We start from the raw sequence: 22,084 nt of genomic DNA on the forward strand, positions 1-22,084 counted from the left end.
AGGAAGTTTTTTTTCTTAATTAAAAGGACACTTCAGTTTATAAAGATGACCCCTGGGGATGAACCCTCAATCTTTCCTCCCCTCTTTCTATCATTCTGACTGATCAGGATTGGCAGTGGTTTTGTTGAATAACTGGTAGCTCCCCTTTTTCTCTTCACTCAGTAAACATTTAGTGAGTGCCCGGTATGTGCCAGGCATTGGGAGTGATAACTACAAAGGGATTATATGCATAGCTACTTACAATTATACAGGCAGTGTTGTATGATAGTTTAGTGATCATGAACTTTGGAACCAGTGAGTTCTGATTTCAAGTCCTAGTTCTACCATGTATTGGGGATGTGGACTTGGCCTTAGGATTAAGTCATCATAGGCTTTAGTTTTCTACTCTGCAAAATGGGGCAGTGATATTAACGACCTCAGAGATTATATATGAATATAAAATAAGGCAATGCACATAAAGCACTTCATACATTGCAAGCTTGAGAAATGTTACCATTATTCCTATTATTCCATGTTACTATTATTAATTATCTATGGGATAACAGTTTAACTTTTGTATGTATAATCTTTTGTAGTTTTCAAGATAACCCTATGAAAAGAATATTATGATATTGTTATTTTCATATTACAGATGAGTAAACCAAGAGCCATAAAGGTTAAAGACCTTCTCAAGTTTATACATGTAGTAAGTGGTTGATCCACGATTCAGACAGAGTCCTTGATCTCATGTTCAAGTTCCCTGAGTTGATTCAAACAAGAATCACTTAGTGAGTTAATCTATCATCAATTATGATGAATTTAACATCATCATTGGTTCTTTCCTTTATCAATTAAAAAATGCTTATTTATTTTGAGAGAGGGAGAGAGAGAGAGAGAGAGAGAGAGAGAGAGAGAATGACCAGGGGAGAGGCAGAGAGAGAGAGAGGGAATCCCAAGCAGGCTCTGCACTGTCAGCACAGAGCCAGATGTGGAGGCTCTTTCCTACAAACTGAGAGATTATGACCTGAGTTGAAATCAAGAGTTGGACTCTTAATTGATTAAGGCACCCTGGAGCCCCATCCTTTATCAAATTTTAGCAAACCTCTCCAACTCCCTGATGAAGTTGTTCCTCTTACTGCAATTAATTCCTTTCTCTTCACCATTACTGCTTTTCTCTTGTCTCCTTAATTCTCCCAGTGGAGAATTTTAACAGTTTTCTATAAGAAAGACACTGAATGGTAGTTTTTAGTTTGATTATCATGATATCAAAAAATAAAAAGCGACTGTCAGATCATTTTTATTACAGCTGACTCTTGTAATATTTAAAGACTTCAAAACAGTCAAAAGAAAGGAAGAATTGAGTTTTCTCCACCTGTATATGGGTTTTTGTTCCAGGTCTCTGTTTGCCAAGTTAATATTACTCAGATTTATAAGATATGTCAGGCCTGCTTCCAGGAAGAACATGAAATTATTTGCAATTAAAAGCATAACAACTTGCAAAGTCTTCGTGGGCCCTGGAGCTGATTGAGACACAGAATCTCATGATGGCAAGATGCTGGTTTAGACAACAGATGTATGGAATTCAGGCTCAAATGGCTACAGATAGAAGATGGGGTAAACCTGGGTGTGTGAGGCAGATGGGATGCAGTGAAGACTGGGAACTGGAGACAAATGTCTGCTTAAAATTTATCTCCAGTAAATTATCATCTTAGATGAATATTGGCTTGGTGCTACTAGTCACAAACTTTTAAATGAGGTACTAGAAATTATAGTTTAACAAAATCCCCTAATTTAAAAAGTTTTATCTGAGTCAAACAAAATAGGAGTTTCCAGCTTTGGTTCAAAGGTCACACACTTGAGATCTCTGGACAGATATTAACTGACTATACACTTATCACTTGCCAGGCACTTGACAATTGATGGAGATTTAATGATAAACAAAATAAAAGTTCCTGTTTCCTCCCTGTTGCATCTCTGAGCTCCATCCCCAGGGTGTCTGGGAACCCAATCTTTCACTTATAAATTGGCTCTCCCATTACATCCCTTGTGTACCCCCTCTTGCTTCTGTGTAATCCCAAATTACTCCCACTTAATTTTACTTCCCCTATCTCCTCTCTCTTGTTCTAATTTTCATTATGGATTTTTAAATTTAAGTATCAATTGGTAAAAAATTATTCACCCTTACAGTATGTAAAACATTCCCTGTCAAATTTGTGTAACCAGTAATTCTAATGAAGCAAGATGACTGTGGACAAGGACACTAAGGGCTTTGTATATACATCAGGGCCCGGCCCTTACCATCTCAATATGCTCTGTGCAAAGACATGAATAAGAGTGTAGCTAATGATCTGTATACCAATGGAGAGATGAGATACTGTTGCAAGGAGGAAGGCTAGTATCATTAAGAACAAGTCTTTCTGAACACAATGTGATTAGTAGAGGAGAAAATAAAATTTGAAAGACCTGGATATCTCAAAGCTTCTTGAAGTCAGTGGCAATCTATCTCGAAGGTAATCCTATGATGTATTTCTATTTAACAGAAGAGGGACAACTGGAGAAATCACAGAAAGAATCAACATGGAAATTATTCGTGACATGTATGGAAATAACCTTTTGCCTATTTGATTTTTCCTTCAACTTCTATTCAAGTGGAGTGAATTTGTTATCTAATTTTGATTTATTTCTTGGTACCTTTATTTATAACTACTATTTAAGATAAGTGCTTAAATTAATTTACCCTCTTGCTCATTTATTTGAGATTTATTGCCTTATTATCACTTGACTTTCCTGAAAGGTATGGACAGAAGCTACCCCCAAAAAGTGGATGTCCCACAAAATTTTGTCCCACGAAACTGAGTGTCCCACTGCCTCTAGTACATAAGGACCAGTATTTTAAAATGAATCTTTCTGCCTTATATCTGACTCAAATGTTATAGAGGGTGGGAAAGATTCAATCATATGTAGTATTTATAAGAAAATGATTTTTTAAATGGTTGTATGATTCTTGGAGTATTCATCCAGAATAGTTTCATCCACATGAAAAATTAAACAGGTCAGGAGAGTAAAGAGGAGGGGAGAGAATTTGCAAATATTCATTTGAAATAAGCAGTAGTCTGAGTCTGAAACCATCCCCTTCCAACAGGAAAGGGTGTTTTAAAGTACCTGCCCCATCACATTAATAGGTGTGCAGATGGGAGACTTCAACAGAGCTACTTGGAGATTTCACTAATTGCATATTTTAGTTGGGAGTGCAGAGAGTGAACCAGGGGCAGAAAAACCAGGAAATTCTGGGGGATGAGAAAAGTGCCAATAGCTTCTACAGTGGTAGATTCAAGAAAGTCTTGGCTGCTGCAATGTTTTTGAGACAAATGATGGAAGAGACTTTCCTGTGTGTTGGAGGAGGGTGGTGGTGAAGGGAGAGTTAGTGCAGGGTTGTCCTGAGTCTAATCCATTGGAACCACCAGAGGGACAAAGGGAAAAAGTAGCACGATGCTGGGAGAGAATGCTGGATCTCCAGAAGCTGCAAAAGGTGATGTAAGCTTCATGGGAGATGCACCAGTCCAGGCTGGGGACCCACAGGCCCATTGTCCCAGTAAGAAGGCTTATAAGAACCCACCACTTTTCCCATGAGAGAAGAGTCAGCTCTTCAAACACCTCCCAGGCTCAGATTGGAAGAGTAAGAACTTTTTTGTGACTCTTTTCCTTCCCCTTTGCATGGCCCAAACAGGAAGACCCTATGGCCCTACTGTCATGCTGGCAGAGAAAGGGTGGGGAGAGAGAGAAGCTGCCCACAGCCCATCCCTCAAGCACAAGGGGTTACCTGGAAGGAGTGATAGCTGGTGGAGGACAAGACTGAATGCTAAGTGAGGCTTTCAGTTGTTGGTATTCATGGGATTGGGTTTTCAAATTAGTGGATTTAGATTCTGTTTGTAACTGAAATTGGTTGTGATACATTTATTACTGTGGAGGTCATGTATCTGCTGGAGTTTTCATCCAGTTGCAGGGGGAAATAGATGGAAAGGACAAGAGAAAACAAAAATGTAGAATTTAGGTCACATCTAAGGACCCATGCTTGTCCTTTAAATCCATTATGTGTATTAATTACCCACTTATTATTCTTAAATCCCACAACAGAGGGTGTGGGATCTCCTGAAGTGATAGGGCTGAAGAGGAGATGGAAACAGCTAATGAGAGCACAGGTGGGGATTTCATCTTAGTGGGCTTCTCTGAGCGGCCCAAGTTAGAGCTGATCCTCTCTCTCTTTGTCCTGATGTTCTACACTATAACTCTTGTGGGCAATGTGACCATAATCCTACTCTCTATCCTGGACGCTGGACTTCATACACCCATGTACTTCTTCCTCAGAAACCTCTCTGTGCTTGACCTCTGCTTCACCACCAGCATTGTGCCCCAGATGCTGGTGAACATGTGGGGAGGTAACAAAAAGATCAGCTATGCTGGCTGCATGGTCCAGTACTGGGTGGCCTTGGCACTTGGCTCCACAGAGTGTGTGCTCCTTGCGGTGATGGCAGTTGATCGCTATGTTGCAGTTTGCTGGCCTCTACACTATACCTCCATCATGCACCCCAGGCTGTGTCACCTCCTGGCAGCAGCTTCCTGGTCCTCTGGTTTTGCTAACTCCTTTCTCCAGTCCTCAATGGCCATGGTGCTGCCTCGATGTGGAAACCGGCGTGTGGACCATTTCTTCTGTGAACTATTGATCATTGTTAAACTCTCCTGCGTTGATACTGGCCCGACAGAATCTAAAATGTTTATTGCCCGGCTAATCATCCTAGGCATGCCTATCTCCATCATCCTGACCACTTACCTGTGCATCGCCAGGGCAGTAGTAAAAATGCGCTCAGCAGAGGGAAGGAAAAAGGCCTTTAGGACCTGTGCCTCCCACCTAATGGTAGTCTCACTCTTCTATGGGACCATTATGTTTTTGTATCTGCAGCCCAAGGACAACTACTCCCAGGACCAGAGCAAAGCACTGGCAGTGCTTTACATGATTCTTGCACCCACACTCAACCCTCTGGTCTACACACTGAGGAATAAGGATGTGAAGAAAGCAGTCAGGAGCTTGATGGGGATGGAGCAGGTATAGGGAGATCAAGAGTGGGAAGAAAGGTGAGGCAACCACTGGCGACACAACTTGTGGTGTACTTGCTTTAACTGCGCTTGTTTTATGTTTCTGTGAGGGGGTTGGAAAATCTGCTGTGTGCTCTTCTCTAGCTATTCCTGGGATCTTTAGAGGGTGGGGACTCACCAGAAGGAAACCTAACCATCCCTTAAAGGAACCTCTGGCCAAGGCAATCTCCCCTGGCAAGTAATTCTGTGTCCCACTGTTAATGTTTTTCTATTTTCAATGCATGGTTACTAGCTTATTCAAATGCCACCAAACATACTCCTAGATGTTACAATAGCACCGATGATCACTCTGCTACATTTATTAAGCAGCTACACGGCCATAGAAGTTTCTTCATTTTCTCCATCACCACTTTCACTATACCATCATCAAAACAGTTAGGAAAATGGAGGATTTAGTCAGTAACATACAATGCAATACTTGTCCATCAGGAATAAATATATGTGGAACAAGAAAAAAGAATAAGAATCAAGTAGACAGAGACTACACAGTATACCAAGGATCCTGTTTCTTAGAATTGAAAGGAGTACCATGACTTCAAGGCAAGGCTTTAGGACATGTCAAATTTTATCTTATTTAGTGTTTGAATAATAAGAATAAACATGTTCGCTTGCTGGAGCTATAAGACAGTTTGTAAATTTTAAAATCACACACAAAAAAAAACTGAATAAAGAGAACTGTGAGTTAAGTAAAGACAAGGCGACTGATGTCAATGAGATTCTAAACAGAATTCTCTGCTTACTTTCATAGGAGAGAAGTGCAGAATTAAAAAGGACTATTTGAGTACAGAAGTGAAAGCAAAAGGAGTCAGGGGGCTTGATTTGCACTGCTACATCCAATGGTTTTCACACAACAATGATCCGTGGTTCCAAATCCACATTGGCATTAACAAGTTGCTCAGTAATTCTGTGGCCTAATATGGGACCCAAGTGCATCCTAATTTTCTGAAGTTTGTCTCAGCGTATAATGACGTATCCTTGTAAGAGGAAGTCTGCATTAATTAAAACAAGACTTGAGAAAAACACCCTCTCATTTTCAGAAGAGCACAGTCTTTTCTTATGTGGTTCTGGATGTCATGCTATTATGCCCAGCTACGATAGACTGGAGGCATTACTTTCTTAAATTGCTCATCCATGTGCTTAGAAAGGAGCCTAACACTCTGTAAATAATTAATAGGCTGAATGAATGAATGGACTGAATGAATGCATGGATATGGGAAGATGTCAAAGTTTAGAATGCTATATGCAACAGTTCATTCTATAGGATGAGCATTTTGTATTGGCAAGTGACTAAAGGTGCAGATTGAAAATAAAATTATCATATATATGACCAGCTGCAGCCATGTCTACTGAACTCCACTGTAATAACCACACTAAATCACAATAGGCAGGGATTAGTCCAAATAAAAATCATTACTTCAAAGCGAGAAAAAAAACTGTAGTGTTTTAACAGCTTTTCAATTAGAGCAGTGGTTCTCAACAAGAGGCAGTTTTGCCCCACTCCCACCCTTGCAGGGGATGCTTGCAATGTCTAGAGACATTTTTGGTGATCACAACCTAGGAGGGAGGTATTACTGGCATCTCGTAAGTAGAAACCAGGGATGCTGCTGAATATTGTACAATGCACAGGATAGTCTTCTACAACAAAGAACTATCCAGTCCCAAATGTCAACAGCGCTGAGGTTGAGAAGCCCTAAATTAGAGAAATAAATATTATGGATGTTCTGATCAAAGACATAACACTTATGAAGGCCACATATTCATGACAGTAGGTAAATTGATATCATTTGAGTTTTTATGAAGTCAGTGATCACTTGGTGTCAGAAAGGGTCTAACTAGGAAAATAGAAACAACTTTAAATATTTACAATGGAGGCCATTTAATGCAGAGCATTGGTGACACAAGTGATAAAAGAACTGCAAATCCAAACAGGAGATACTGAGGAAACCCTGAGATTAGTAACAGTATGAAGTTGCTAACATCCCTAGACTTAAGATAGAAGGAGAGTTGGTATTAGAAGAACCCAAGGGGCAGGGTCATCTGGAAGAAACCGCAACCAACATGGCAGGCCACTCTTGCAGGAACAGGAGCAGCCTTCCTCTACTACTGCCTGAGGTGCCACCTGAAGTGGACTTGGAGGGGGTACTAGCTCACCTTATCCCTTTATTCTCTCCCCAGATATTCTATGGATATGGGAACCAAGGAAATACAGCCTGCAGGGTCATTATCACCTCATCCCATCCCCACTCTACCCCACCACAAACTAAATAGATCAAGGAAGGGCAATACTGTATCTGGAGACCAATACGCTTAGGGTTGTTACCATTAATCTTTATTACATTCTGCATCCATTCTTACCTTCTATGAATATTTCCTCTCATAGAAAATTCAGGCCCTTACCTTCATAGGCAACTCCCCACCTCTCTCCAGCAAGGGGGCCACATGTCCTGCAAGTTTTGTGTCCATCTCAAGCCCGTTATTTCAGGACTGTCCACTGTACTTTTCATCTCATCTGAGTAACTTCTCAGGGTTGATGGTCTATAAATAGAATAGAAAATAATTGGCTAATATAGACATAAAAATATCTATAACAGCCACAGTCTTCATTCCTGTAATGAGTCATGAGACCACTGCTGGTATTGATTTCAATCACATGATTTTATGATCCAGTTCATGTTATTTTTGCTTTCAAACACTACCTGGTCTACCAACCTTTTGTTTCTGGAAACTATGAGCATTTGTTGGACTGTCATAGTTTTTGAATGACGCTATCAAACATGGCAGTACTAAGACTTACCCAGAGAATTCCATGGGTTCTAAACATAGTGTTTCTTATCCTCATTGTATAGGATGCAACCCATCCTATACATGGGTTGCATACATGCAACCCATATAAAAAACCAATACCCTTAACTAATTGTCAGTTCAATGGAGTCATGGCGTGAGGGCCCACCACACCAGGTGAAGTCATAACCATTGTGTCCTCTTGTTAACACACTTATCTTTTGAGAACTAAGCCCTCAAGAGCAGCACAGTTTAAGGTTGTGAGGATGGAAAGAAAAACTTAAGTGGGATATTAGGTGATGAAAGTATTCACACTCATTTCTGCTCCTTGATTCCCAGACCCATGTATTCTGTCTTTGGGGAAAAAGTATACCAGATATACAAAGCATATAATACATGATATATATACCCATAGGATGTTACATCAAAGCTGATGAGATAACATTTTTTTCAGTAGGTCATCCAAATTGTCTATCAGGGTACTTACTTCTAGATATTGTGGTACACGGAAAGAACAATACCTTTTATGGACATGAAGTCATTGTTACATTTTTGTTATGTTGAGATGAGCTTGGAAGGGTGCTATGTGGAATACCATGATGATGAATGAGGCATTCCTTAAGTCCACAGATAATGATGCAGAAGTATAGCAGAGAAGGAAGGCAAATCCATATGTAGAATATGTCCTGTTACAGTGATGAAAATTTTTATGTTGGAATAAACCTGCCCTTAGAAAGATAGCTTGAGGATTCAGGGAATGACAGATAGTTAGGGCTCCATGTAAAACTTTAGTTTTTGCAGTGAATGCCCTCACATCTAGTGGTAGGCAGATCAACATAGTAAGGAAAAATCTATGCCACTGAGCCTGTGCATAGCTTCCATTCCCAGCCCCCCTGCCAATTTATACACAACCCACTGAGTAACTATTGGAGTGGCTGAAGAAAGAGGCTGACTGATATCCACCCACATACTCAGAAATATTCTCACCTCCTGTGCCTCTTCTTAGAAGCTTCTCTATATATACCTTCCTCAGGGCCCATTAACAATCTGGGATTTGTTTCTTGAAAAGAAAATGTCAGAAGAGGATATGACTTTGCACTAAAACCCTAAGACTTTTTGTGTCATTTACCTATTGGGCTTTTTCAGAGGATCTACCCAGAATCCCTATTTGCCCTAACTTATGAAACATTGGAGTTGGATCTATTAGTCCTTAAAACCCACGTGGAAGACTGGCTTTTACTGTAGCCTATATTTGCCGTACAGCATTGAGACAGTCATGTGGACTAATGGGGGGGGGGGGAGGGGGGAAGCCTGAAGCAACGTAACCAAATGTGGCATATCTTGCATTCCAAATCCAAAGTGGCTCAGCCACTGCTGTGACTCTTTCTTACAGGTAACTGTTCAAGTGTAGCACCTTTTTTTTTTTTTCACTTTAGAAGAGATTTAGGGGATATCTATTCATGCTCTACATGAATGAATGTTGCATTTCTTCCTTGAAATGATAGGCTCATGGGGCCTATCTCCTACCTGTTGTCATGCATGTATTTTATGAAGGCATAAGATACTCACAATTCAATGCACATCAGATCCATCTGGCCTGATGTCTAGTGGACAGCACAATGTACTGTGAGATTTTATTTGATCAGGGTTTCTATGGACTATATTTTGACAGAAGACAGAAGAGTTGAGATACCTCTGAGGGAACATGATAAAAATATACTGCTGTCCATTTCAAGTGAAATTGTACTGTTTTTGACAATCCTTGCTGATTTATATGGAGAAATTCTTATTTTCCACACAAGGAGCTGTGTTGATTTGCTCTAGCAAAGATGCCAAATATTCCACAGAAGCTACAATTTTTGTAACTTCCTGATTAACTTTAGGTAATCTATATTTGTTCCACAAGACCCAGTGGCCTTGGCATTAGGTAAACAAGCAAGTTAAATGGAAACAGGATGGTGATGATCCCTCTCGTATATTTAATGATGGTTGTAATCCCTGCAATTTTTACCAGAGTTGCAATATTGGTTTTCTCTATGATTTTACTATAGAGAAATACTTCTAGGGGCTTCAACTTGGTTTCCTTGCCAAATTAGCTCTCCTTCCATATGCATTTATGTGAAAGAATATTTCCTCCAACTATGTATTCAAGACCAGGAGAAATAAACACAGAATTAATCTATGGATGCACTAGACCAACTTTGACATGGATTTGGCCCAAACTCTATTTATCACATGACTTCTAGAAGTTCCCAGACTGGCCCTTCAAATTTGCATATTTTCCTTTGTCTAATGCAGAGTCACTGGTAAGTAATTGCAGATCCCTTTAAGGAAAGGTAAGAGACCTCTATGCTTCATTACCTTAATCTATAAAATGATAATGCCAATGTTTCACGTTTTTTTAATAGTCTTGAGGTATTTTTTTTAAACACTTACCATGTCATGAATTCATAGGAAGTGGGTTCCAGCAGCTCAGCCTCCTTTAGTTTTCACAAAGTATTCTTCTCTGGATGGAGTAGGCTTGCCCTTCAGTTGAACCCAAGTACCTTTCTCTTTGGCTTCTTCCGATTTCTGATCATTTTCCTTCACATATTTCGGGTAGCTATCTCAGCTCTTTGAGTGTTTAATATGCTCAATATGTACATTAATTTTCTTGGCAAGAATCTTGCCCTTAACTTGTTTGTTTACATCAATGCCAACAGCATCTGGGTGACACTGTAGACTCTTCTAGTTTTGCCATGTTAATATTTGTGAGGCACTCCTTTTTGAACAGTGCCCATTCCCTTGTGTCTACAATATCACTTTTCTTGTAGATTCACATATATGTGGACAAAGGAACAACTCCAACTCTTTTTTCTAAAAGGCCTAGAGAATATAGTGGGTGCCTCCCCTCTTTCCCTTTGTGTTGGTCATTTTGGCGAATTATTGGAAGATGGTGGTCTGGCCAAAAGGCAATAACAATTTATTTTTTTAATTTTTAATTTTTTTGTCTTTAGCATATTCCTATTACAACATTTTAGTAATTATTGCTATAAGTAGTTGTGTTTTTAAATTAAGTTTTTATTTTAATTCCAGTTAGTTAATATTCAGTGTAATATTAGTTTCAGGTGTAAATATAGTGATTCAACACTTCCATACAACACCATGTGCTCAGCACAAGTGCACTCCTTAATTCCCATAAACTGTTTAACCTATCCTCCCACCTGCCTCCCCTCTGGTAATCATCAGTTTGTTCTTTATAGTAAAGAGTCAGTGTTCTAGGGGTGCCTGGGTGGCTCAGTCGGTTAAGCGTCTGACTTCAGCTCAGGTCATGACCTTGTGGTCCATGAGTTTGAGGCCCGCATTGGGCTCTGTGCTGACAGCTCAGAGCCAGGAGCCTGCTTTGGATTCTGTGTCCTCCCCTCTCTCTGCCCTTCCCCCTCTGGCACTCTGTCTCTCTCTGTCAAAGATGAATAAACATTAAAAAAAATCAGTGTTCTATAGTTTTCAGAGTACAGATCTTTCACCTATTTGGTTAGGTTTATTACTAGGAATCTTATGGTTTTGGTGCAATTGTTAATGGGGGTTGATTCCTTAATTTTTTCTTTCTTCTGTTTCATTAGTGGTGTATAGAAATGCAACAGAAATGCATCTGTACATTGATTTTATATCTTGTTATTTTACCTGAAATCACTTACCAGTTCTAGCAGTTTTTTGTGGAGGCTTTCAGGTTTTCTACATAGAATATCATATCACCTGCAAATAGTGAAAGTTTTACTTCTTCCTTGCTGACTTGGATGCCTTTTATTTCTTTTTTTTGTCTCATTGCTGTGGCTAGGATTTCCAATACTATGTTCGATAACAGTGGTGACAGTGTTCCTGACCACAGAGGAAAAGTTCTGAGTTTTTCCCCATTGAGGATGATGTTACCTGTGGTTTTTCATAAATGGCCTTTATGATCTTGAGGTGTGTTCCCTCTAACCCTACTTTATTAAGGGTTTTTATGATGAATGGATGTTGGACTTTGTCAGATGCTTTTTCTGCATGTATTAAAATGGTCATATGGTTCTTATCCTTTCTCTTATTGATTTGATGTATCATGCTGATTGATTTGCAAATATCGAACAACCTTGCAACCCGTTGATCATCTTAAATGTTTTTTTTAATGTACTGTTGGATTGAATTTGCTAGTATTTTGTGAATTTTTGCATCCATGTTCATTAGGGATATTGGCCTGTAGGTCTCTTTTTTTTTTTTTTTTTTTTTTTTTTTTTGTAGTGTCTTTATCTGGTTTTGGTATTAGGGTAATGCTGATCTCGTAGATTGAATCTGGAAGTTTTTCTTCCATTTCTTTTTCTTTTTCTTTTTTTTTTTTTGGAATAGTTTGAGAACATACATTAACTATTCTTTTTTTTAATATATGAAATTTATTGTCAAATTGGTTTCCATACAACACCCAGTGCTCATCCCAAAAGATGCCCTCTTCAATGCCCATCACCTACCCTCTCCTTCCTCCCACCCCCCATCAACCCTCAGTTTGTTCTCAGTTTTTAAGAGTCTCTTATGCTTTGGCTCTCTCCCACTCTAACCTCTTTTTATTTCCTTCCCCTCCCCCATGGGTTTCTGTTAAGTTTCTCAGGATCCACACAAGAGTGAAAACATGGTATCTGTCTTTCTCTGTTTCACTTAGCATCACACTCTCCAGTTCCATCCACGTTGCTACAAAGGACCATATTTCATTCTTTCTCATTGCCACATAGTACTCCATTGTGTATATAAACCACAATTTCTTTATCCATTCATCAGTTGATGGACATTTAGGCTTTTTCCACAATTTGGCTATTGTTGAAAGTGCTGCTGTAGACATTGGGGTACAAGTGCCCCTATGCATCAGCACTCCTGTATCCCTTGGGTGAATTCCTAGCAGTGCTATTGCTGTCTCTTGCCCACTTTTAAATCAGATTTATGTTTTTGTGGTAAGTTGCATAAGTTTTTTGTATATTTTGGATATTAACCCCTTATCTGATATTTCATTTGCAAGTACCTTCTCCCATCCAGAAGGTTGCCTTTCTGTTTTGATGATGGTTGCCTTCACTGTGCAAAAGCTTTTATGTTGATGTAAGCCCAATAGTTTATTTTTACTTTTCTTTCTCTTTCCTGAAAAGACATATCCATAAATATGTTGTTAAGGCTGATGTCTGCAGGAATTTTGTGGTTTCACATATCACATTTAGGCTTTAATTCAATCAGTTTTGTGTATGGCTTGAGGAAGTGCTCCAATTTCATTATTTTACATGCAGCTGTCTAGTTTTTCCAAAACCATTTATTGGAAGGATTATCTTTTCCTCATCATATAGTCTTGCCTCCTTAATTGACCATATAGTTCAGGCTTATTTCTGGGCACTCTATTCTGTTCCATTCATCTCTCTATTTTTCTGCCAGTAGCATGCTGCTTTAATTACTGTAACTTTGTAGTATGTCTTAAAATCTAGAATTGTATGCTGCCCAGCTTAGTTCTTTCTCAATATTTCTTTAGTTATTCAAGGTGTTTTGTGGTTTTGATAAAATTTTAGTATTACTTGTTCTAGTTCCATGAAAAGTGCTATTAGAATTTCGACAAAGATTGCATTGACTCTATAGATTGCTTTGACTAGTATCGTCATTTTATTTATTTAATTTTCAAAGTTTATTTATTTATTTTGAGAGAGAGAGAGAGAGAGAGAGAAAATGAATCAATGAATGAATGAGTGGGTCAGAGGAGCAGAGGGAGAGAGGAAAAGAATCCCAGGCAGGCTCCATGTTCAGCATGAAGACTGATTCTGGGCTTGATCCCTCCAACTGTGAGATCATGACCTGAGCTGAGACCAAGAGTTGGAAGCTCAACTGACTGAACCACCTACGTGTCCCAGTATGGACATTTTAACCATATTAATTCTTCTGGGCGCCTGGGTGGTCAGTTGACTGAGCGTCCTGCTTCGGCTCAGGTCATGATCTCACAGCTCGTGAGTTCGAGCCCCGCATCAGGCTCTGTGCTCGCAGCTCAGAGCCTGGAGCCTGCTTCGGATTCTGTGTCTCCCTCTCTCTTTGCTCCATCCCCACTAATGCTCTGTCTCTCTCTGGCTTAAAAATAAACATAAAATAAATAAATTAAAAAAACATATTAATTCTTCCAATCTATTAGCATGGTGTGTGTGTGTGTGTGTGTGTGTGTAATTTTTTTGAAAAATACACTTATGTTCTCACATTTCTGGAGGTTGAAGGTCCAAGAGCAAGGTACCTGTAGGGTTGATTTCTTTTGAGACCTATCTCTTTGACTTGAAGGTGATCACCCTCTTGCTGCTTCTTCAGATAATTGTCTCACTGTGCATATGTGCCCCTGGAATCTCTTGGACTGTATGTACTAATCAACTCTTTTTAAAAACTTTTTATTTAAATTCCAGTTAACATACAGTGTAATATTACTTTCAGGTTTACTGAAACACTTCCTGCATCACCCAGTGCTCATCACAAGTGTACTCCTTAATCCCTATACACTATTTCGCCCAATCCCAACACCCACCTCCCCTCTAGTAACCATCAGTTTGTTCTCTATAGTTAAGAGTCTGTTTCTTGGTTTGCCTCTCTCTATTTTTTTTAATTGTAGCATTATCTAAAATAGCTCAATGTTGGAAACAGCTCAAGTGTTCATCAACTGATAAATGCATAAAGAAGATGTGGTTATATATACACAATGGAATATTACCAGCCATAAAATGGAATATGTATACATAATGGAATATTGTATATATACAATGGAATATTACCAGCCATAATGAAATCTTGCCATTTGCAATGAGTGGATTGAGCTAGAGAGTATTATGCTAAGTGAAACAAGTCAGTGAAAGACAAATACCATATGATTTCACTCATATGTGCAATTTATGTAGCATGGTATATCTTTCCATTCAACTATGTCATGTTCAATTTCTTTCAACATATTATAGTTTTCAGAGTATAGATCCAGACTTCTGGTTGTTAAAAGTTATTTTTATTATTAACTCAATTTCATGAGTAATAATCAGTCTGTTGAAAATTTCTATTTCTTCTTGGTTCATATTGGAAATGTGTGTGTGTGTGTGTGTGTGTGTATTTACATTTATCCATTCTTTCTAGATTGAAAAGTTTGTTGACATATAATATTTTCTTACAATCCTTTGTGTTTCTGTGTGTCAGTTATTTTTTCTGCCTCATTTCTGATTTTATTTATTTGACTCCTCTGTCTTTTTTTATTGATGAGTCTGGCTTGAGATTTGTCAATTTTGTTGTATTTTGAAAGAATCAGCTCTTGGTTTTATTGAAATTTTCTATTTCTATTTCAGTCCCTGTTTCATTTATTTCTGCTTGAATCTTTATTATTTCCACTTTCTACTAGATTTGGGCACTATTTGTTCTTCATTTTCTACTTTCTTTAAGTGTAAAGTTAGGTTGTTTATTTGAGATTTTTCTTGTTTCTAGAGAAGGCCTGTATTGCTATAAACTTCCCTTTTAGAACTGCAAGGATTTTTGATCATTGAGTTTTCATTTTCATTTGTCTCCACATATTTTTTGGTTTTCTCTTTGATTTCTTTGTTGATCCAGTTATTGTGTAGTAGCATGTTGCATAGTCTTCACATCTTTTTTCCCCCAGTTTTTTTCTTGTAGTTTATGTCTCATTTTATACTGTTATCATCAGAAAAGGTGCTCAACATGATTTTAATCTTCTTAAGTTTATAGGGCCACTGCTTTTGTGGCTTAATATGTGATCTACTCTGGAAAATGTTTCTTGTACACTTGAAAAGAATGTGCATTCTGTTGTTTTTGAATGAAATGTTCTGCATATCTCTGCTATGTCCATCTGGTCTGGTGTTCCATTTATAACCACTGTTTCCTTGTTGACTTTCTGCCTGGAGGATCTATCTGTAGATATAAGTGGGGTGTTGAAGTCTTCTATTATTATTTATTACTGTCAATTTTTCCCTATAAGTCTTTAAATGTTGCATTATGTATTTAGGTTCTTCTATGTTGGGTGCATAGATATTTACAATTGTTATAAACTCTTGTATTGATGCCTTCATCACTATGGAGTGTCCTTCTTTGTGTCTTGCTATAGTCTTTGTTTTAAAGTTTATTTTGTCTGATAAGAATATTGCTAACCTGCCTTGTTCCTTTTTTTTAACTTCCATTTGAATGGAATATGTTTTTCCAGCTCCTCATTTTCAACCTTGATGGTTCTTTAGGTCCAAAATGAGTCTCTTATAGGCAACACATCGATGGGTGTTTTAAAAAATTCATTTAGTCACCTTGTATCTTTGATGGAACAGCTAGCTCATTTACATTTAAGGTAAGTATTGATAGACATGTACTTATTGTCATTTTGTTCATTGTTTTCTGGTTGTTTGGTAGCTCTGCTCTGCTCTCTTCTTCTCTTTCTCTCTTCTTTTGTGGTTTATTGGCTTTTCTTATGTTAAGCTTGGCTTTCTTTCTCTTTATTGTTTCTGTATCTAACACAGGCTTTTGATTCATCATTACCATTAGATTTATGTGTAACACCTTATTTGTATAGCAGTCTATATTAAATTGATGGTCACCTAAGTTCAGAGTCTAAAAGAACTAAATTTTTATGGAGTTATTATTCTAACTGTATTCAATTTTAGGGCAGATATTTCTTCCGAGTTAATTTATCCCTTTATCATTATTATAGTTACCTCCATCACAACCACATAATTTTGTCTCATATTTTATATGTTTAATTTAGCTTTATGTCAATTAGCCTACTGTAGTTTTTTTTTCCTTTTTAATTTCAATCTTTGAGTGTCTTCATGCATTAGTTATTTCTATTGTAAAAAAGAATGTAGTTGAATTGTGTTACATCATTAGTAAATCTTTGTATTCTGGCTCTAACCCCCAGTTTTCTCTTTCCCAAGGAGCTTTGAAGCACAGAGGTCTGTGCTGTAAGAGTCACAAATGTGCTGAGAGCAGCTGCACTTTTAGCATGAAGCTTACTACTTTTTCTTCATCAGATTAACTTTATATTTATTTGAGGCAGTTATTAAAAATTGTTTATAAGAATTTTACTGAGAATTTTGACTGCTTTCAAGAAAAAATTAATTTTCTAATTTATCATTCTGTGATATATGAGAATTGCTAAATACTTTGATAAAAGTACAACACTGTCCATATGAAAATATTAGCTATTGACACAACAATATACTTATACAAAATAGAATGTGTAAGAATTCAAAAAATACTTCTAGTGATGTAAATAGATACAAAATTGTGCACACACAAGGTAACATAAGTTACCTTATGAAGTATTTGAGAATGGGCAATACTTTTGTGCTCTGGGGAATGGTGATCAGTATTCACAGAGTGAAGAGAGCATGGTTATATGTACACTTATATATCACACTCCATGATTAAACTAGACATAATCAGCAGCATATGGTAAATTCAAGCATTGTTTGGATCCAAAACATACAACAGTGCAGATATAAAATTTTTTGTCTAGTGAAGGCAGTCCAGCATAATCCAGCAATTGTAGTTACCGTACTTTAACTGATAGATATGTCTCATTATGGAGGAACTCTTAGAAATAAGGGTATCCAAGTAATCATAGGTATGAATTTTTGACAATAATTTTAGGAAAGGACAAAGAGTGCTCTGGCTAGGTGCAACAATTCCAAACATTTCATTACATGTATCTAATCATTTATTTTCTCTGTTCACTTCGATGATTTGAAGAAATTCCCAAAGTAAAAATTATTAATGCATTCTCAGAATTTTACCTCACTAAAATTGTGGAGTGGGAACATCTAATCACATGCCCCTTTGTATCTGAGAAGTGTGTGAGGGTGTTCGAGACTCTGAGAGAACTGTCTCATATTTACAAAAGCACAGTTCAGAAATGATCATCTGTTATTACTTTTGAGCAACACAAATGGAAAAATCGCTGGCAAACAACAGGAGAGAAAAATAATGATGTTCTGTAATCCTTGTACATTATAGCTGTACATTATGTAAATAGTAAGGCAGCTGATAGTGCAGTAAAAGAAAACAAAGCAGCTCACCAGTGCCAGGATTGTGTGGGTGGCCTTGGTTTCAGGAGAGAGTCTTGGGCAGAGGCTGGTCTTGTGGAGATGCTGGACTACCTTGTGATGTGTGAAGAGGAACTTTACCGCTACACATTTGAGTAGATCATAAGGAACATACACAGGAAATCTCATAAGACCTTGCCCCCTAGCAAAGCAGTCTGTGGAAGGAGATCAGACTTTTTTCCACTACAGTATGTCAGAGAAAACACTTGTCCAATTCCAGTAGTGTTGTACGGGGCCACAGCACTTATGATGACATGGATGTAGATTAACATGTTGGTGATCCAGAAAGAAGAGAAGACAGGAAAAATGTATGAGGAGATTTTGGGTTGAGCCCTGCCCACCTAGAGTTGCTGGAAATGATAATTATGGCTTGTAAAATACTCAGGGAAGATGTGGTGCAGAGGGAAAGACCCCAGGTGACTCTGTATAGATACAGCACTGCCTTGCAACCAATGTCATCCAGAAATTTCTTACTCCAAAGGCATTCATTATTTCTGGGATTGCACTGAAAAGAATTGTCATGACATTAGATAAAGTTAAATGGGTAAATATCAAGTTTATAGGTTTCTTTGTATGGGGCTGGGCAAGAAAGTGTTGATGAATAACACCAGTAGCAATGTATTTCCAATAAAACCAATTCCAGTTTGAGACAGAAAGAACATTCCTAAAATAGTCTTATTTGAAATCATTATAATAATTGGCTCTTATACTATGGATCGTCTCCTCCACAACTCAAGAGGGCACTGAAATGATTTTTAAGCCTAATGGAAATAATAGAACTCTAAGAAGATTCCATGATGTATGATCACCCTGAGCAGAAGATTGTGTGAATGCTCTGTAACAATATTGAGGAAATTAATAATCAGTTTTGGAGGTAAATGTCAGGAATTGTTAAAGTCACTTCACAGAAACATTAGGGTTAAGACAAACATGCTTATTTATAAAACAAAAAAAATTCTCAAAAAAAAACTTCTCAAAAATAACTTGAATTTCCCAAGGGAAAATATTTATGCATTAAAAACAATATTTATATGATTTTATGTTCTATGTATATGTTCTGAACTTCATTTCTATATTTTGAATGCGTTTCAATCTATTGTCATGAACAACAGAAAATTTTAATGTATTTTAATGTCAACTATTATGTTGCTACTATAGTTGGCATTCGTCATTTTTTATTATTATTTTTTATTTTGTATTAGTTTTCTTTATTTTTGAGAGGCAGAGAGAGACAGAGCGCGAGTGGGGGAGGGGCAGAAAGAGAGGGAGCCGCAAAATCTGAAGCAGGCTCCAGGCTCTGAGCTGTCAGCACAGAGCCAGATGTGGGCCCAAACTCACTAACCGTGAGATCATGACCTGAGCTGAAGTCGGTCGCTCAACTGACTGAGCCACCCAGGCACCCCAACATTCATCATTTTTGTCATTCATCAGAAGAAGACTCCATCCCCAGAGTCACATCCTACCATCAGGCTCTGTAAATGCCTTTTTCTGACCCTACTGCTCATGTTTCTGCAACTCCAATATCCTACCAATGTACACAGTAAATATATTTCAGTACATGGGTCAATTCATTGCATCCTGAAAATTCACTTCATTTCTTCATTCTACCCTGAAGCCACTGCTTCAGTTGAGACTCTCTCAGGTAGTGGAATCTTTGTCTCCCCTCCGCTCCTTTTTACCAGGCTTGTATGTGACAACATTCTCTTTGATCACTAGCATTTGCAGATAATTTTCCATCCCTCCAGCTTTGAAACATTTGCTATCAGTCTATATCCATCACAGTGCCTGTAGAAATAATCTGCTGACTCAAGTCACCCACCTCCATGGCTCCTGACTTAGTGTGATACTTCCCAACTCAACCTATGTTATGTCTTAGTGATTGTAGATCCACACCAATGGGTTAGCATGATAGCCTCAGTCTCTGACATTTGTGATCTCCTCTCTTCCAACACTCTTGGCTCACCTGCGACCCCCTCCTCTCTCTTTTGCTTACACACTAGCTGTTGTCATTACCAATATAGTAAACTTATTATGTCATTTTCAAGCCTCACATTGTCCTATTAGCAGCTATTTCCACTTAGTCTATCTAATCTTTGACTTTAATATTACTTTGTTATCATCAGGGTCTGAAAATCTCGACTCTCCATAACTTTGTCACAACTTCTCCTTACCTAAACTTCCACAAGCCAGCATTATAATCACTTCCTGCAAAAATATGTGATTCCATCCCTTTTTTCCCCACTTCACACTCCTCATCACATGAAAGACAACTTGCATTAAGTCTAGCATTTTTCCTCGTCCATGGCATCCTGGTCAGATAAACATGGATGGATAAAAACATAAAACAGTGTACGTGAAGTTATACCAAATTCCTCAATACTAAGTCCGGTGGGCTTCTTTCTCTTCCCAGAACACATAGAAATTTTTAATGGCATTTCTACTGTATTCACTTTCTCACTTCCCTTGATCACTATTTAATAACATTTTCTCTATTCTCAAAACACCAACATATGCTCTGCCAGTGTCGTTTTGATGCCATGTTGCATATTTTTATCGATATATATTTGATGTGTAGTAGTATGACAGTGTTGGGTGTACTACATAAAATTTTATATTTGTATATATCACAAAAAGATCACCACAGTAATTCTGGTTAACATCCATCACCACACATAGTTATAAATTTTCTTCCTTGTTATGACAACATTTAAGATCTACTCTTTTAGCAGCTTTCAAATATACACACTATACTAACTATACTAACTATAGCCATAACTATTACTATAACTATAGCCATACTAACTATAGCCATTACTAACTATAGCCATAACACTGCAAATTATAGCTCCATAATTTATTTCTTTTATAACAGGAACTTTGTACCTTTTTACCATGTCAGCTATTTCTCCAATCTCCTGAACCTCACCTCAGGCAAACACCAATCTGTTCTTTTTATCTATGAATTCAGTGGGATAAGTTTTAAATTTTTTGATTGCACATATAGATGAGATCATACAGGGCTTGTTTTTCACGCTCTGACTTATTTTATGTGGCATCATGTCCTCAAGGTTCATCCAGGTTTTCACAGATGCAAGAATTCTATTTTTAATGGCTGAATAATATTCCATTGTATTCAATGAATTCCATTGATCATATCTATCTATCTATCTATCACCTATCTTTTATCTATCATCTATCTATATCTATTTAACTTTATTTTATTTATTCATTCAACCATTAGTGAACTTCATATTTCATTTAGAAAAGAAATCAGTGAAAAGACTCCTTCAAAATAATCCCACCACTACATCATACCTTTTTTATATCCTTGCTGAGAAAAGCACCCTTCTCCTCTGGTACTGTGAATGAATTGTCTATGTTTCTAATTACAGCTAATCCATCCACTTGTGCAATAAATCTGTAACTCTCCTTCTTGCTAAGACCCTCTCTTCTGTTATTCCTTTCCCTCATGCATTATAAAAAAATGTTTCCCTCCACATGCAAATGTACTGCCTTTCTTGCACATTTCTTAAGTCATTGCTCTCTTCCTGTTGAGGGATACACCTCTAAATAATCATCTTTACTCCCTGTCTTCAGTTTCTCACATCTCAGTTGCTCTTGATCCCGGGAAGTGCTGGACTAGAAAAATGTCTGTAAGTTCTTCCCTTCCTTGTAATGGGATGTGTGGTTCTAATCAAGAGATCGCCTTTTCCTTTGCACCTTGAATATAGGTTGGCCTTTGACACACTTTGGCAAGTCAGTGTGGGGTAAATGTGACACAACCATGCTCTTGATAAATGCCTGCAGGCAAGCCTTGCTCTTTGCCCATCATACCACCTTGTGAAACAGCCTAGCTTATTAGAGGATGAGCAAGACATATGGAAGATATTTTCAGCTAATTTCCAGAATTTTATGTGAGACCATTGCATTCTAAGGAAAATTAGAACCCATATGGGACACCAGTCATTCTCTAGTCAAGATATGCCCACACTCTCATGAGAGAGTTCAGCAAAGAAGTGAAAGGGGTGAGACACAAAAGTCACACATGGTCTGATTCCGTTTATATGAAATATCCAAACATG

General features: G+C 37.8%; 1 protein-coding gene, 1 non-coding gene and 1 pseudogene across 5 annotated transcripts in view; 2 read left to right on the plus strand and 1 right to left on the minus strand.

Annotated features, from left to right (window-relative positions):
* Positions 1–2,830, plus strand: part of LOC132681721 (uncharacterized) — a 73,809-nt gene extending 70,979 nt beyond the window's left edge. For 3 of the 4 annotated variants that reach the window (XR_013557644.2, XR_014138118.1, XR_013557645.2), the window contains one exon: positions 2,520–2,830. This is a non-coding gene — a transcript (uncharacterized LOC132681721). The remainder of the gene's footprint in view (positions 1–2,519) is intronic. The other variant, XR_013557641.2, reaches the window with a different exon arrangement.
* Positions 2,831–3,053: 223 nt separating this feature from the next.
* Positions 3,054–6,405, plus strand: OR2Y1 (olfactory receptor family 2 subfamily Y member 1). Its single transcript, XM_078443055.1, has one exon. It carries the CDS (start codon positions 4,154–4,156, stop codon positions 5,084–5,086), a length of 933 nt encoding a protein of 310 aa, XP_078299181.1. The 5' UTR covers positions 3,054–4,153; the 3' UTR covers positions 5,087–6,405.
* Positions 6,406–17,720: 11,315 nt separating this feature from the next.
* LOC132680468 (vomeronasal type-1 receptor 4-like) lies at positions 17,721–20,310 on the minus strand (annotated as a pseudogene).
* Positions 20,311–22,084: the final 1,774 nt, after the last annotated feature.

This window comes from Panthera onca, chromosome A1 (assembly GCF_046562875.1).
Source record: "Panthera onca isolate mPanOnc1 chromosome A1, mPanOnc1 haplotype 2, whole genome shotgun sequence".
Lineage (NCBI taxonomy): Eukaryota > Metazoa > Chordata > Mammalia > Carnivora > Felidae > Panthera > Panthera onca.

Bases quoted from the DNA above. Each gene is read 5' to 3' on its own strand.
- OR2Y1 (XM_078443055.1), top strand. From the start codon at position 4,154: ATGGAAACAGCTAATGAGAGCACAGGTGGGGATTTCATCTTAGTGGGC.